At 38.7% G+C, this 18123-nt stretch overlaps 1 protein-coding gene and 1 pseudogene across 11 annotated transcripts in view; one reads left to right on the top strand and one right to left on the bottom strand.

Moving 5' to 3' along the window:
* Positions 1 to 18123, bottom strand: part of MYO9A (myosin IXA) — a 301131-nt gene that overhangs the window by 219837 nt on the left and 63171 nt on the right. For all 11 annotated transcript variants that reach the window (XM_031669215.1, XM_021941798.1, XM_031669218.1 and 8 more), the window contains exon 2: positions 12605 to 13515. In XM_031669215.1, the coding sequence (XP_031525075.1) occupies positions 12605 to 13444 (840 nt within the window). In that variant the 5' untranslated portion in view covers positions 13445 to 13515. The remainder of the gene's footprint in view (positions 1 to 12604; positions 13516 to 18123) is intronic.
* LOC116276228 lies at positions 12050 to 12222 on the top strand (annotated as a pseudogene).

Below are 18123 nucleotides of genomic sequence, written 5' to 3'. Positions count from 1 at the left end.
TAAAGTACATATCATATAATCTATTTATATGAAATTCTAGAAAAGGCAAAACAAGAGTAACAGGAAGCATATCAGTGGTTATCTGGGAATCCGGGTGGAATTGAGAAATATCTACAAAGGGGCACAATGGGTGATAAAGACAATCTACTGTTCAATTCTATGATGGAGGTTACATGGATATATACATTTATCAAGATTCACTGAGCTGTACACTTTAAATGTGTACATTATATTGTAAGTTATAGCTCAATATAGCTCAATGAAATTTAACATTTAAATGTTTTTAAAAAATGAAGCCACTGCCCTAGCCTGAGCATTCACATTATACTTGAAGAAACAAAACTAGAAAAGACACAGAGATGATTCATTACAGAGCTTTTTTCTTCTCCTATAATAATCTCATGGGAACGGCATGTCCTCTAACTCCAAAATCCTAAAGTAGCCATTTACTGAACACCTCCCTAAATGCAAAGCTGTTTGTGCTAAACTGTAACTGTGCAGAGCACATATACATAGACACACGCACACATACAAGACACGGTGAGGAGGTCAACGAAGCTTGTGCCCCAGCAACTACATCTGTACTCAAGTAGTCATCAAATCATGGTCCTGAGACCAGAAACATCAGCACCTCCTGAAAATTTGTTAGAAATTCAAATTCTTGGGTCCCTCACAAAACTATTAAATGAGAAACTCTGAGGATAAGGTCCAGCAATCTGTGCTTATTATAAACCCCCTTCGAGTGGTTCAGACGTAAACCAAAGTCTGACAACCACTGCTCTACTTACTATGCATGCATTTAAATTTCTGTGAAATTACATTTTACTATGTCTTAAGAAATTATTCTATAATGATAACAGTAAATGCAAAGAGTCATAAAAATCTCCAGATTTTTATGTTTAGATAAAAATTATGTTTAGATTATACTGTACCTTAGTAAGTCATGGAAAAGACCCCAGGCTCTCAACCATCACCAAACCATCTGCAAACTATATACACAAAAAAACTTGACATTGCTGAGTTCTGAATGCCTAGAATAGTTTGTTCATTCTGCTTTTTCCCTTTCCACCATAGAAAATTTTTTACAAGGAATTTAGAAAAACCACATAGCACAGATTAATAAAATGTAGAAACAGAAACATAAATTTCATCAAAGAAATATTAATTTAAATGTCAAATGCATTATTTTGATAAAACCTAGAAAATAAGTTTTATCAAAATGTAATGCATTTGACATTTAAATGAATGGAGATACGAAATATGGACTTGGAGATACGAAATATGAATGTGTGATGTACTACTCCTATTTTCATATATGCCACTTCTGATTCTGCCCAAGGCTACAATGTCAACAGCCAATCAGAAGCTTTACCTGTTACTTAACCTGTGATTGCAACACAACTTTTATCACTACATAAAGTCATTTAGGGCCATTTTGAGAGGTAGGCTTGCAATAGATACTTCACCAAATAAGTTATATGGATGGCAAATAAGCATGAGAAAGCATGTTCAACATTACCAGCTATTACAGAAATTCAGTCAAGACCGCAATGAGATACTACTACACACCTATTAGAATGGCTAAAATAATCAACAAAAATTGACAATGCCAAGTTGCTGCTGAGGATGCAGAGGAACTAGAACACTCATACAGTGCTGGTGGAAATGCAAAATGGTAGAGCAACTCTGGAAGACAATCTAACAAAAAGTAAAACATTCACAGAGAAACACACTCTTAACAATATGACCCAGCAATACCACTCCTGGCTATTTACTATTGAGAAATACAAATTTATATATACATACACATCAAAGCACAAACATTATCATCAGCTTTGTGACAGTCAAAGCTTGAAAACAACCAAACGCCCATCAACAAATGAAGGATTTAACAAACTGTGATTCATCTACATAACGGAATATTACTCAGAAGTAAAATAAACTGCCATATTTTAACAACTTGGATGAATTTCAAAGATACAACACTGAATGAGAGAACTCAGTCTCAAAACTTTACATGTGGTGGTTCACATGTGTAATCCCAGCAATTTGGGAGGCCAAGGGGGGAGAACTGCTTGAAGTCAGGAGTCTGAGACTATCCTGGGCAACATAGGGAGAACTCATCTCTACAAAAAGTTTTTAAAAATTAGACCAGCATGGTGGCACACGCCTGTAATCTCAGCTAATCTGGAGGCTGAGGTGGGAAGATCACTTGATTGAGCCTGGAAGGTTGAGGCAGCAGTGAGCTGTGACTGTACCACTGCACTCCAGCCAGGGTGACAGCCTGAAACCCAGGTCTCAAAAAAAATAAAAAACTTTACATACTATAGGACTCTATTTATATGACATTCTCAAAAACAAAAACAGCAGCAATGGAGAGCAGACAAGTGATTCCCATGAGTCAGGAAAGTATGGCAGGGCAGAGGGTATGAAGATAAAGAGTATCAGAAGAGTTTTACAGAGTAATGAAACTATTCTGTATCAGAATTGTACACAGATGGTTATAAAAATTAATGTTTTAAAATTCATAGAATTTTAATATAAGATTACTTATTTCAAAAAAACTTAACTCCTCAAAACAGTCATTCAAAATAGAAGGCATAAAAAACACAATTTCAGATATACAAAGTTGCAAATATTCATCACAAGCTAACCTGCACTAAAAGAAACATTAAAGAAGTCCTTTGAGCAGAAGGAAAATGGTATCTCATTAAAACATGGATCTATATAAGGAAAGAAGAACAGCAGAAATGGTTGCCCCATAAGTAAATACAAAAAATATTTTTTAGTACTTAAATCTTTTGAAAAGATCATTGAGAGTGAGATTAGCAAAAATGGCAGAGTAAGGACCTCTAAACATCCTCTCCTTCATAAAAGGCACAAGAATGCTGACAAAAATTGTCAAACTCAAATTTTTAAGAACTCTGGAAATTAACCAAAGGATTTCAAGAACCCTTGGCAGTGGCATTTAATCAAGAAAAAACAGCTGAGTCTTGGTTAGGAAAATCAGGCATTTTAACTTGTGCTATTACTACTCCTTTCTCTCTAGCTGCACACTGAAGAGAAAAACCAACATCCTACAATGATGAGGTTTTTTTTAAAGACACCCAAGAAGCCACTTCAACGGGGATGGAACTCATCCAAACTCCAGTTCCCCAAGAAAATCATCACAATTTGACTTATCTGACATTTCCCTGGAAAAACTCACAAAGAGTTCTTTGTGTGTATCTCTTAGTGTGTATGTTTTGTTTTGTTTTTTGTTTTTTTTTGAGACAGGATCTCACTCTGTCGCCTGGAGTGCAGTGGTGCTATACCGGCTCACTACAGCCTCCACCTCCAGGACTTAAGCAATCCTCCCACCTCAGCTTCCTGAGTAGCTGGGACTGCACACAGCCATGCACCACCACACCCAGCTAATTTTTGTATTCTTCTGTAGAGATGGCAGGCGGAGGTGAGTCTCCCCATGTTGTCCAGGCTGGTCTTGAATTCCTGGGCTCAAGCCATCCACTTACCTCTGCCTCCCAAAGTGCTGGGATTATAGGCATGAGCCATGGTGCCTGCCCCCCACCCTACTTTTTTTTGCAACAGGGTCTCACTCCGTCAACCCAGACTGGAGTGCAGTGGTGCCATAAAGACTTTCTTGACCTTACTTGGAAATCACTTGCTGAAAACAGCCTCTTCACACTCCCCACTGCACCCACCCACCATCACTATGTGTGTTTGTCAAAAACAATCAGAAGCAATTGTTTAAACACTGTAAATGCTTAAGGTGGCAATAACAGAATGGGGCAACAACAACAACAAAAAAAACCCAAACAACTTAAAAGGAAAAGCTGGTGAATAATATGTACAAAGGGGACTTTGAAAACACCTGAAATATTCATGGGCATATGGAAGGCCATGAGCACGCACAGCACTGCACATGCCCAGGATATGTCCATGCGCACAAAACACAGGAGACCTGTGTTTTGAACTTGAGGTTCTTTGTAAGCAGGAAGTAAAAGGTAACGCAGAGTTGATAACCGCTTGGCTGAGTACTGAAAGGGTGAACCAACAAGCACATAGAACCTCATAGTAAAGACTAGAAGCCTTAACTTCAAGGCATTTAAAGAAATCCAAGTCTAATCATAACTAACCACTATAACTGAGTACAGTTTTTGATGATCTCATGCACAAAAATATAACAGACTTTACAAAATTAGTTCAGAGAAGTCATGAAACAAGCAAACAACAGTAAAATAAAAACCACAAACCTTGGGAAAATCTCATTTTGAGATGCAACATTATTATTATTTAAAAATGTCTAGTTTTCACCAAAAAATTAAGAGACATGCAAAAAAATACAAAAGTATGGGCATGGGAAAATGAAAAATAGCAATAAGCAGCAACCGTTCCTGATAAAGCCCAGATGTTGGACTTACTAGGCAAAGGCTATCAGCTTTTTTTTTTTTTTTCTTTTTTTCTGAGACAGGGTCTCACTCTATCACTCAGGCTGGAGTGCAGAGGCACCATCACAGCTCAGTGGAGCCTCAACCTCCTGAGCTCAAGCAATTCTCTGATCTCAGCCTCCCAACTCAGCTTCCTCAGTAGCTGGGACTATAGGTGCACACCAACACATCCAGCTAATTTTTTTTCCATTTTTTTGTAGAGACAGGGTCTCACCCATGTTGTCTAGACTGGTCCTGAACTCCTGGACTCAAGTGATCCACTCTCCTCGGCCTCCCAAAGTGCTAGGATTACAGGCATGAGCCACCACACCTGGCCAAAATACAGAATTATTAAATGCACAAAAAATATCCACCAAGAAAGACCATTTTCTGGGCCATAAGTCTCAATAAACTTAAAAGAGTTCAAGCTATACAACAGTGTTATTTAACCTGGCCAAAATACAGAATTCTTAAATGCACAAAAAATATCCATCATGAAAGACCATGTTCTGGGCCACAAGTCTCAATAACTTTAAAAGAGTTCAAGTTATACAACACAGTGTTATCTAACCACAAAAGAATTAAATTATAAATCAAGAACAGGGGACAGAATCTCAGAGGGCAGGATTGGGGTACAGCAAGATGTGGAACAGATCCACAGATCCACTGACTGCTCCCCCACACACAAAAGTACACCAATTTAACAACTACACACACAAAAAAAGCACCTTCATGAGAACCAAAAATCAGTGGGGTAAAAGGAAACAGCCATCTTAGACTAAAATGGAAGCCATGTACTGAGAATGGCAGAGTCACAAAGAAGGGGCCCATGCCCATCACTGCACAATCAACCAGATCGGCCCAAGATTGATACCATGTGTATTATGATGTGAGGGAAATAAGAGTCTATCCTCTTTAATCCCTTATTGTTTTGACCTTTGTTACAGCAACCTAATGTTTGTACAAAAGGGCTTTCATTTCTTACTTCATTCGTTTCTGCATTGAGCGTTTTATAGCATGTATAATTAGTTTAATAACTTAAAATATATACATAATCTATATATGTTTATTTACCTATAAGTAAAAATACAGATATAAGTAGAGATATGTATTTATATATAGGGAGAGTGAAATCCAAATTTATCTATATAGTCTATACAGAGGTTAGATAGATATAACGTGCAGTGGGCCAAAGATAAAGACTTCAGATTTTGGTTTTCTGATACATCAAAATATTTCAAATTATTTACACCTTCCTGAAAATTAAATTCACAAATCTTTATTGAGAATTGGTTATGTGAAAGAAACTAAAGTGACACATATAAGTATGTCATTGTTTTAGAAAGTATTATATTCACTCATGAGCAGCAAATTAATTTCAACAAAACAATACCATCCATACTTTTCAAGTAATACTCTTAATCTAAAGTTCACTGATTTGAAGTTTCGTTTGTACTTAATTTGGTAACATCTGTTTTGCTTTATAGCTGTAAACAAACTTTAAGGAAAAAAATTTAAATACAGTTGTATATTTGTACATTTTTCAGTGTCTTTAAAATTTTTGTTTATATATATTTATAATAAAATAATTAGGTTTCAAAAAAAACAGATAGGATTTAAATATTTACAAACTAAACACAAATCTAAGCAACCCATGGTTCAAAGAAGAAATCAGACCAGGCACAGTGGCTCATGCCTGTAATCCTGGCACTTTGGGAGGCCGAGGTGGGTGGATTATCTGAGTCGTCAGGAGTTCAAGACCAGCCTGGCCAACATGGAGAAACCCCATCTCTACTAAAGACACAAAAATTAGCTGGGCCTGGTGGCACACACCTATAGTCCCAGCTACTCAAGAGGCTGAGACAGGAGAATCGCTTGATCCCGGCAAGTGGAGGTTGCAGTGAGCTGAGATCGTGCCACTGCACTCCAGCCCAGGCAACAGAGCAAGATTCTGTCTCAAAAAAAAAAAAAAAAAGGGGGGGGGGGGTGGTAGGGGGGATCTGTCTCTGCTGTTCTGCGTCCTCCACCTTGGGTGTCCCTGGTGACTTTGTCACAGCCTCCATTGCCCTGTGATCTACAGGTCCTGGGAGATGCACAGCTAAGATACCAGGACATCCTGGAAGCTGGGAAATGACCCTGAACCTGCAGCAGCAACCTGGTCTCTCCATTACCCTAGGCTTGTGGACCACCAATCATAACCTCATCCACCTGCACGGACACATTAGTATGTCAGAACATAGCCCTGACTGGGCCATCTAGCTCCAAACGGTCATCCAACTAGGAGCCTTGGACAATGGCCACTGGGAACTAGCTGGGAACCTGTAGATAGGCCTCTAGGAAGATCTGACTGCTGTTTTTCCAAAACAGTGGCCCCTGTCAGCAGGAGGCAGTTAAAATCGGTCTTCATCCTTATCCTTATCCTTATTCTAATGGCACTTAGATGCACATTTTTAGAGGGGAGAATAAGACAGCCAAGTTAACAAAAGGTTCCAGGACAATCTCTAACCAACCCGCACACTAGGAAGACAGAGTGAAGACTTGTGAAGTCTATGCCATTTGCAGCGGGGAGGAGCCTGGCCTCTCCTGTTTCTGTGTGAAGACCTGGGATCAAATCAGTGAGGTGGACAGTCTGTTAGCAGGACTTCATCTCACTTTGCTGAGTTGTTTTTCTTTTTCATTCAATAATTTTACTCCTCACCCTTCTATGTGTCTGCGAGCCTAATCTTTCCTGGTCATATGACAAGAACCCAGTATTTTCCGTTTTTTTGAGATGGAGTCTTACTCTGTATGGAGTCTTACTCTGTTGCCCAGGCTGGAGTGCAATGGCATGATATTGGCTCACTGCAATCTCTGCCTCCCGAAGAACCCAGTATTTTCTACAACAATATTTTATACATTTCTTTCTATACTGATTATATAATTATGGCTTTACAGCAGGAAACAAAAAAATAAAGAATAAGTCACAAAAAAAGAAATCAAAAGGGAAATTATCAAATGTTTTAAACTAAATAAAAATGAAAACACAATATATCAGAATTTGTGGGATAGCAGTACAAGCAGTACCTACGAAAGAATTTACAGCACTAAATAAATATATTAGAAAAGAAGAATGATCTAAAATTAATGACCTCAGAGATCATACTAAAAACTTTAAAAGCCTGTAATTCTAGCACTTTAAAAGCCTATAATTCTAGCAAAAAGCAGGTGGATCACTTGAGCCTGCGAGCTCAAGACCAGCCTGGGCAACATGGTAAAACTCTGTCTCTACAAAAAATACAAAAATAAGGCAGGCGTGGTGGTACATGCCTGTAATACCACCTACTTGGGAAGGTGAGGTGGGAGAATTGCTTAAGCCAGGGAGGTCAAGGCTCCCATTTATTTGTAGGGTTTTATGGCTACAGCATATTCTTCACTCATTGCACACATGACAGACACATCTTCACCTGCATTGTATTTTCCTTGTATTTATTTGCCTACTTCACCTTCTGGCAGTTTAAGATCCTCAGGAACTTCATCGGTTTCTGTCGGCAGGGGAAGGCAACTATCTTGAATGCGTATCAGTTGATAATCATGTGTCTGAATATTTGGAACACCCATGTTGTGAACAGAAGGACAAATATCTTTTTTTTTTTTTTTTTGCCCATGAAAATAGCAATTCCAACAAGGTGAACCTTGGCACGACCATGTTTTCCAGTTTTGGAAGTTGACATCTTCACTATTTTGCATGGTTGTCCTTTGAACACCATGAAGCCACTTTTGCGCAAGGTCGAGCACTGCATAGGGTAAGTGCTGGAAGCCCCAGCATCTCCGGTAGTTAAATCAGTTTCGTACACCATGGTGAGCTGAGGAGACGGTAGTTTTTCCGTGGGAACTTTCAGCAGGCAAAGAGTGCCTTTCACCTGCATACCAGCACGGGTCCCCTACAGCTGCAGAGCCAGCGGCAGCGGTGGTAGCCGCAGCAGTTCCCAATAAGGGACTATTATATAAAACTTTATGACAATAAATATGGTAACTTAGATTAAGCAAATTTCTTGAAAGATACAAACTACCAAAGCTTACCCAAAAAAAAGGTAATATGAATAACTCTATATCTACTTTAAAAATTGAAGCCTTGTTTAAAATTCTCCCACAAAAAACACCAACTCCAGGTGGCTTCATTAATGAATTCCAACACTGACAGTAAAAAAAAAAAAAAAAAAAAAAAAACAGTTCTACACAACTCTTCCAAAAATATGAGGAGAAAAGACTTCCCAATTCATCCTATGAGACTTGATAGTTCTATCAATGCAAAAGATAGAATGCAAAAAAAAAAAAAAAAAAAAAAGACATTAAAGAAAACAGTGTTAGGCATGATGGTGCATGCCTGTAATCTCAACTACTTGGAAGGCTGAAGCAGGAGAATCACTGAAGCCCAGGAGATTGAGACCAGCCTGGGCAACACAGTGGGATCCACTCTCAAAAAAATTTTTTTAATGAGAAAGAAAACAATGTCCCTCATGATGTAATTCACACTAACAAAGTTAAAAAGAAAAATCATCTCAGTAAGACACAGAAATAACACGTGACAGAATGAATTTTTACATCCATTCCTGAAAAAAGATCTAAACAAGCTAGGAATAGAAGGAATCAAGCTCAATTTGATACAGAATTTACACAAAACCAACAGCTATCATTATAACTTAATGGCTAAAAACTAAATGTTTTCCCCTAAGATTAGAAACGAGACAAGGACGTTGCTTTCAACCACCTCTATTCAACATTATACTGGAGTAGCCAGTGAAATCAAGCAAGAAAAAAAAAAAAAGACATCCAAACTAGAAAGGAAGAAAAACTTTTTATTTACAGACATGACTGACTATATGAAAAACCCAATGGAATCTATAAAAAAGTTGGTGTGGGGGTGGGCAGGTGTGGTGGCTCATTCCTGTTATCCCAGCACTTTAGGAGGCCAAGACAGGAGGATCACTTGAGCTCAGGAGTTCAGGACCAGTCAGCCTAGGCAACATAGTGAGACCTCATCGCTACTTAAAAAAAAAAAAAAAAAAAAAAGTAGCCCAGCATAGCGACACAGGCCAATAAGGCCAGCTACTCAGGAGGCTAAGGAGGGAGGATCACTCGAGCCTGGAGATTGCAGCTGCGGTGAGCTATGATGACATCGCTACACTCCAGCCTAGGCAATAGAGGGTGACCTCATCTCAAAAAAAAAAAAAAAAAAAAAAAGGTTAATGGCACTAATACTTAAGTCTAGCCAGGTTGCAGAAGATCAACATGTAACTATCAACTGTATATCTATATACTAGCAACAAACAATTGAAAATTGTAGAACACCATTTATAATAACATCCTCAAAAATACTGAGAGATAAATCTTACCAAAGATGTAAAAGATCTGTACACAAATAACTATAAAATACTGCCAAGAGAAATTAAAGAACTTAATAAAAAGTTAAACACATACTTATCATCTGATCTAGTCATTCCATTCCTAGATAATTACTGAAGAGAAAAAAATGTATGTCTATATAAACTTGAATGTAATAGCCAAAAATTAAAAACAACCCATATATCCATCAACAAGTGAACAGATTTAAAAAATTGTGATATCCAATGGAATACTATTACCTTAGCAACAAAAAGGAATGTATTATTGACACATGCAACAACATGGATAAATCTCAAAATAATTATACCAAGTGGGAGAAGCCAAATATAAAAGGGTACATACCATGTGGTTCCATGTACATAAAATGGTAGAAAAAGCAAACTAATCTACAGTGACAGAAAGAACTTAACTGGTTTCCCATATACGGGTGGGATGTATATGGGAAGGAGTGTGAAAGAGGGATTACAAAGAGGTATGAAGAAACTTTGGGGATAATGGATATGTTCAGTATCTTGACTGTGGTGGTTTCATGGGTATATACATGTCAAAGTTTATCACATTGTACACTTTAAATATACACAGTTTACTGTATTTCAATTATACCTACAAAATACCTTTTAAAAAGACAACTAAGTAATATTACCTTTTCCTTTCAGGTCTAAAACCAACACTATATTCCCTTTCCTTTTTTTTTTATAAATTGACAAGCAAAAATTGCGTATATTTATGGTACAGAACATGATGTTTTCATATGTCTGCAGTGTAGAATGGCAAAATCAAGCTACTTAATTTATGTATTACCTCACAATACTTATCATTTTTTGTACTGAGACTAGTTAAAATCTATTCTTAGAAATTCTCAAGTATAGGCTGGGGGCAGTGGCTCATGCCTATAATCCCAGCACTTTGTGAGGCCAAGGCAGGTGGATCACCTGAGGCCGGGAGTTCAAGACCAGCCTGACCAACATGGAGAAATCCTGTCTCTACCAAAAATACAAAATTAGCCAGGTGTGGTGGCGCATGCCTGTAATCCCAGCTACTCGGGAGGCTGAGGCAGAAGAATCCCTTGAACCCAGGAGGCTGAGGTTGCAGTGAGCCGAGATCGCACCATCGCGCGCCAGCCTGGCAACAAGAGCGAAATTCTGTCTCAAAAGAAAAAAAAGAAAGAAATTTTTTTTTTTTTTTTTGAGATGGAGTCTCACTCTGTCACCCAGGCTGGAGTGCAATGGCCGGATCTCGGCTCACTGTAAGCTCCGTCTCTCGGGTTTACGCCATTCTCCTGCCTCCGCCTCCCGAGTAGCTGGGACTACAGGTGCCCGCCACCTAGCCTGGCTAGTTTTTTGTATTTTATTTTTTAGTGGAGACGGGGTTTCACCGTGTTAGGCAGGATGGTCTCGATCTGCTGACCTCATGATCCGCCCGTCTTGGCCTCCCAGAGTGCTGGGATTACAGGCGTGAGCCACCGCGCCCGGCCTGAAATTTTCAAGTATATAATGTATTGTTACTTACTATAGTCATCATGATGTACAACAGATCTCTTGACCTTATTCCTCCTATATAACTAAAAAATTTGTGTCCTTTGACCAATATCTCTCCAATTCCCCCAGCCTTTAGTAACTACCACTTTGCTCTTTGTTTCTATGCATTCAACTTTTCAGATTCCACATATAAGTGAGATTGTGGAGTACTTATCCTTCTGTATTATCTTTCCTTTGGACGTTGGATGGTATTACTTGTAAAACATTCCACAACTAAACATTTTTTTCCATATTCTCTACATTATTACAAGTTTCAATGCTAGGCACAGCTGTTAAGCTTGCAGAAATACAAATACATCAGCAAAAATATTCTCACCAACCATCACAATGCAGTTACAGACAGGACCTGCCTCTGCTTTCTCCCCTTACAGGAGGATATACAATGACTACAGTCATCTCTTTCTTTGCATCATTAATGACCCAAAGACACTCACTTAAAAAAAAAAATTACCACTGTCACACTCCTCAATCTTCCACACCACCTTTTTTGCTTTCCCACCTCCAGTTCCTCTTGGTTACTAAAAATAATGTCTACACTTCTATTTAGTTTTACTCCATCTTCTCACATCTATCAAATATTTTTTAAAGATATGTTTAAGAATAAGAACAGTATTTTTCTTTCTTTTTTTTTAAATTGCTGCTCCTTGTGGAGCAGGGCTACCCTGCAGGCAGTGTGCCCAGAGTAGCAAGAACAGTATTTCTATAGCTTCTCAGCCTTCTGGCTAAGATCAAGTGTAGTTTTGTTTTTATCAGTTTAATATCTGGAATGTCTTCTATCCAAAGACAATTTTGTTTGTTTTGTTTTGTTTTTGAGACGGAGTTTCGCTCTTGTTGCTCAGACTAGAGTGCAATGGCATGATCTCGACTCACCACAACCTCCACCTCCCGGGTTCAAACAATTCTCCCGCCTCAGCCTCCCGAGTAGCTAGGATTACAGGCATGCACCACCACGCCTGGCTAATTTTTTTTTGTATTTTCAGTAGAGACGGGTTTCTGCATGTTGGTCAGGCTGGTCTGGAACTCCTGACCTCAGGCGATCCACCTACCTCGGCCTCCCAAAGTGCTGGGATTACAGGCACGAGCCACTGCGCCCAGCTCTAAATGAGTTTTTGAAGCAGGGAGATGGAATAGGATCTTGCTTGATCTACTCCACACATTGATCTGGTATTGCAATAGCTCCAGGAATGGTGCACCCCCCCCCACCTCAAAGGATAAAAATTAAAATTAAAATCAAAAACAAGATTTCTATATATTTACCTCAAGTACTGGTCCAGCTCCAAGAATAATCTGTTCTACTCCACTGACAAATCCTTTCTGACTGAGAGCGGTAAGGTGGTGAATAAGAAAGTTTGTGCTTTGAGTCTTCCCAGAACCACTCTCTCCCGAAATCACGATGCACTGATTCTTTTTGCGCTGAAGCATGGCATGATAAGCTACATCAGCCACAGCATAAATGTGGGGCTCAAGTTTTCCCAGTTGGTGGTTATCATACATTTTGACATATTTGGGGTTATAAATAGGAAGAAACTTGAATGGGTTAATAACTATTAGAATACTGCTAACATAGGTATAAATTTTTTCATGCTTAAAGCGATTTCGTAGGTTTTCTAAGAGAGTTTTCTCATTCAAATCAGGTAAACTACATAAGTCATCAAAGTCTTTCTGTTGAGGCTGTGGAAGAAAACCCCGTTCCATCATCCTGCGACGTTCTTCTGTTACCCGTAGCCATGACTGCAGGCTACCATAATGGATCGATCCATCAAGGTTTTTCTCTCTCAGAAGAAAGCGGTAGTCCTCTCCACTTAAGCGATTTTCCAGAGCCATTCGGGGCCACAACATCATTCGCTGAACTGGACAGTCTGTTGGATTGAGAATCCATTCTTCTCCACCAAATTCCTTTACCTCCGCTAGAACATAACATTTTGTTTTGTCAAGATGAAGTTTGTTTATAAGAGACTCAATCACCTCAGCAGCTGTGGAGTTTTTTCTGGCAGGAATAGGACAGTAGATTGTCCCTTCTGAAATAGTCCCAGGATAGATCCGTAATGTATGTTCATTATCTTCAAAGCGTCGTCTTCCTCCATCATTTATATTCATATTGGATCCTGTCCCATCAGCATGGATAGTATATGTTCAAAGTCGTGCAAACCATTTTCTTGGTAAAATAACTGTAACATAAAAGATGCAAAATATTTAGAAGTAAATATGCATTGCTTTCTGATGTTCAAGAAAGAAAAGCTTAACAAGCATGTTGATTACATCTTCTAAAACACAAAATACTAACTTGTGTCTTAGCACAGCAACAGTTTCATTGAGACCACATAATATTAAGTTTCATTGTCCAAATTTAGGCACTTTCTAAAAATAGTAACTTGCCAAAAAAACATATATTTCAATGTTTTATTATACAAAAATCCAAAGAGTAGAAAGAAAAATGTTTCCCCTGCTGTCTCAAATGTTTTTAAAGAAATTGTGATTAGAACCAAGTTCTTTCCTTATACTTAACAAAGACTGGATTAAGACAGAATAATCATGCAAATCTAATTGCCCTGTACCCAAAATTTCTTAAGGATAAAGCAAAAACAAGAAAGAATTCCAACAATGGAGCAAACATTTTGTTAAATTTGTTAAAAACAGTAAGAAGATGGATAAACAGAGAAATTACATAAAACCAAGAAAATGATGAGAGAAACCAACTAAAGAGATAGACATATATTTTCAAGGAATTCTAGGTTCTGACTCCCTCCCTCCCACAAGGTGGGAAGAAGGGAGTTTGGCAAGAGAAATAAAAGAATCCTTCCCCCGACTTGCTGAGTAAATTTAACAAAATTATACAACTAGGCACCACTACAAATTTTATTCAGCTTCCCTTTGTCCTTCAATGCTACCACTGTATCTTTTTACCTAACCTTATTTATTGCATTCCTTACAAGTATTCTGCATTTTCTTCCCATCTTCTCAAACCTCATATACAGTATATCACACTTCTAGAAGAATGATTTCAACTTTTATACCTCACTGAGAAAATAGTGATTTCCTTCAAATGGCTTCTCCAACTCAAAATTTATTCCTATCTTTACCTCATCTATCTTATTCCATTCCTGTCTTCTACTGAGAAAATATGCCCCACACACTTTCCAGGGCTGATAAAACCTATTTCTTATCATCTTCATTAGTTAGTTATATGCCCCCCAAAAAAACCACTCTCATGTGTCATCAATATTTCCCTTATTTATTTCATCCTTTAACATATAAGGATGATGTGCTATTAAAAAAATAATAATAAGAAATACTTTCAGTTACTTCCCTTTTTTTGTTTTTTGTTTTGTTTTGTTTTGTTTTTTTGAGACAGGGTCTTGTTCTGTCGCCCAGGCTAGAGTACAGCGACATGATCTTGGCTCACTGCACCCTCCATCTCCCTGGCTCAGGTGATCCTCTCACCTCAACCTGGCTGGGACTACAGGTGTGCGCCACCTTGCCTGGCTAAATTTTTGTATTTTTAGTAGAGACGGGGTTTCAACATGTTGCCCAGGGTACTCTCTATCCTCTCATACTACTATATATTTGTCAGTCTTCTAATCAAGAAACTATTTTTTCCCTTTTGCCAAGATGGTCTTTCAAACACAGAGATTAATACAGAACATACAAAAAAAACCCAGCCATATAGGCCAGGTGGTGGCTCATACCTGTAATCTCAGCACTTTGGGAGGCCAAGGCGGGCGGATCACCTGAGGTCAGCAGTTCAAGATCAGCCTGGCCAACATGGTGAAACCCTGTCTCTACTAAAAATACAAAATTAGCCAGGCAAGGTGGCACGTCCCTGTAATCCCTGTTACCCAGAGGCCTGAGGCAGGAGAATCACTTGATCCTGGGAGGCAGAGGTTACAGTGAGCTAAGGTCGCACCCCTGCACTCCAGCTTGGGTGAGAGAGTGAGACTCTGTCTCAAAAAAAAAAAATTAAAAAAAAACTAGTTAGGAAAGGATAAACATTTCACTGTGGTACTGGTTCAATTGCTAATCTGAGTTGAAGTGAAGAAAATTAACAGTCCTATCTCATAGCATACTAAAAATAGATTCCATCTATGGATTTGTACCTATCAATCTGTTCTGGGCTCTATATTCTATTCCATAGGTCTATTTTTCCACCCCGAACCTCTGTTAATTACTACAGTCCTATAATAAATTTTGGTATCTGAAGGGCACATTACCTTAATGTGTTGTTCTTTACAAATTTTACGTTGGCTATTTACTCTACCATAAAAATGTTTAAGTTCACATGTTTACTATCATGAATAAAAACCTTTTCAGATTTTAATACTGCATTGATTTTACAGATTAATATTGGACATAACTGACATCTTATTGACTCTTCTCATTCATGAACACCATGCTGTTGGCTTTTAAAAATTACAACTATATTTTTCACTTCTAAAGTTTTTGTCATTTTCAAATCCACCTGATCTTTTTTCTGCCAGTTTACATTCCGAAATTATTTATACTTAAGGGCTATTACTCCTTTTCTTTTTGAAAATCCTGAGTATGTAATTTAATATTTTTCAGACTAACATTGAAACGTCATCCAGACTGAACTGCTCTTCTGGTTGTTTATTTCATATCCTCCTTAGCATGAGATGACTTTGTATGTTTGAGAATTTAGCTTTACAAGTGGACTTTTGATGGAACTTCTTTTGTTTTTCACACAAACACTTACTGAGAACCTGTTTACTACTTTTTTAAGAGAACCACAGTATCATAAATATATTTTTTAACTAAAAATTTTTGGTATTAAATGATCAATTGATATTCAAATTTCCTCAGTTATCTCGTAAACAGTTTTCTTACAGATAGTCTAGATGAAGATTCTGCTCTACAATAACAGTGAGGATATACTCTGAGTTACCAGGTTCCTAGTTGTATAGCTATGTTTAGTTTCCTGAATCCCTAAGTATTTGGTTCATATAAGCTATGGCATCTGGCAGCAGTCAGCAGCAAATCTTCCTACAGCCAGAGAGGCTGTGACCTGTACCACTCCAGAAGATGTGCTAAGTCAAGGGGTCCCCAACCACTGGGCCATGGACCAGTGACAGTCCATGGCCTGTCAGGAATTGGGCCGCACAGCAAAAGATGAGCAGCAAGCGAGTGAGCATTACTGCCTGGGCTCTGCCTCCTGTCAGATAGTCAGCAGCATTAGATTGTCATAGAAGCATAAGCACTATTGTGACCTGCACACGCAAAGGATCTAGATTGCATGCTCCTTATGAGAATCTAACTAATGCCTGATGACCTAATACCTGATGATCTGAGGCAGACTAGTTTCATCCCGAAACCATCCCCTACTACCCCATCTGTGGAAAAACTGTCATCTATGAAACCAGTCCCTGGTGCCAAAAAGGTTAAAGATCACTGTACTAAGTAACTACAATCTAATCCCTAAAGTTATATAATATGGAAGCCCTGGAAGTAAACTCAGAAACATCTTTTTTAACAGAGGAGTCCTATCTTGGTCCACTGTTTCCAACAATAAGCCCAACTCTAATTACACTTCCCTATTACTTCAAAGCAGCCAAAACCTCACCTGCTCCTTCCTGAAACACAGAAATGTTTACGGTTTTTGAGCCCTAGTTTTGTCAATTTGGTTTTTTCTTTGTTATTTTATCAATTACTGCTTTGTTTTTTTGGTTTTCGTTTTACAAAAAGGAGGGTTTGTCTCAAAATACCACTCAGAAATCCATCTTGATCACAAGCCAGTCCTTGTTAAAATACTTCAAAAATCTGTATTTGCAAATGCAAGACATGAGCTTTCATTAAAATCATCCGGGGAACTTTTTCAAAACATATATTACCGGCCAGGCATGGTGGCTCATGCCTGTAATCCCAGCACTTTGGGAGGCCCAGGTGGGTGGATCACGAGGTCAGGAGATCAGGACCATCCTGGTTAACATGGTGAAACCCCATCTCTACGGACAATACAAAAATTAGACAGGCGTGGTGACGGGCACCTGTAGTCCCAGCTACTCAGGAGGCTGAGGCAGGAGAATGGCATGAACCCAGGAGGCGGAGCTTGCAGTGAGCCAAGATCACACCACTGCGCTCCAGCCTGGGCAACAAGAGTGACACTCCATCTCTAAATAAATAAATAAATAAATATTTTTTTTAAATGTACATTACCAGGCTCAACAATAGTTATGAGTTGAGGAAATGTAGGTAATTCTGTTATTGCTGATCCAGAAAATAGTATTTGAAAATCACTGTATTCCCAAGTGTTTGGGAACTCACTTTCTACTCCCTTACCACTCTTCCCACATAGCAAGCTACCCGACAATGCTCTGGAAAAGTCACGAAATTCCAGAGCTGGTAATCCAAAGGTCTTTCCTCATTCTTCATTTTAACACACCACACTACGGCATGACTAAAGCAGCCGATTTCTAGTTCTTGAAAGTGTCCTCACATAGTTATTTTTCTTGTAGTCTTCCTCTTTTTCTTACTCCTACAGCTCCTTTTCCATTAACTCATTTTATTTTGTTGTTGTTTTGTTTTTGTATTTGTTTTCGTTTTATAGAGCCAGGGTCTGTCTCTGTCATGCAGGTTGGAGTACAGTGGCACAATCATGGCTCACTGCAGCCTCAACCTTCTGGGCTCAAGTGATCCTCCTGCTTCAGTCTCCCGAGTAGTTGCGACTATAAGTGCGTGCCACCAAAGGCAGCAGCGGCCCATCAACAGCGGCCACTGCCATGACACCAGCTGCAGTGGGGGAGGTGCAGCCAGAACTGCATGCT

Source organism: Papio anubis, chromosome 7 (assembly GCF_008728515.1).
Source record: "Papio anubis isolate 15944 chromosome 7, Panubis1.0, whole genome shotgun sequence".
Classification (NCBI taxonomy): domain Eukaryota; kingdom Metazoa; phylum Chordata; class Mammalia; order Primates; family Cercopithecidae; genus Papio; species Papio anubis.
Note: the sequence above shows the minus strand (reverse complement) of the source record. Positions and strands in the feature narration are given on the sequence as shown.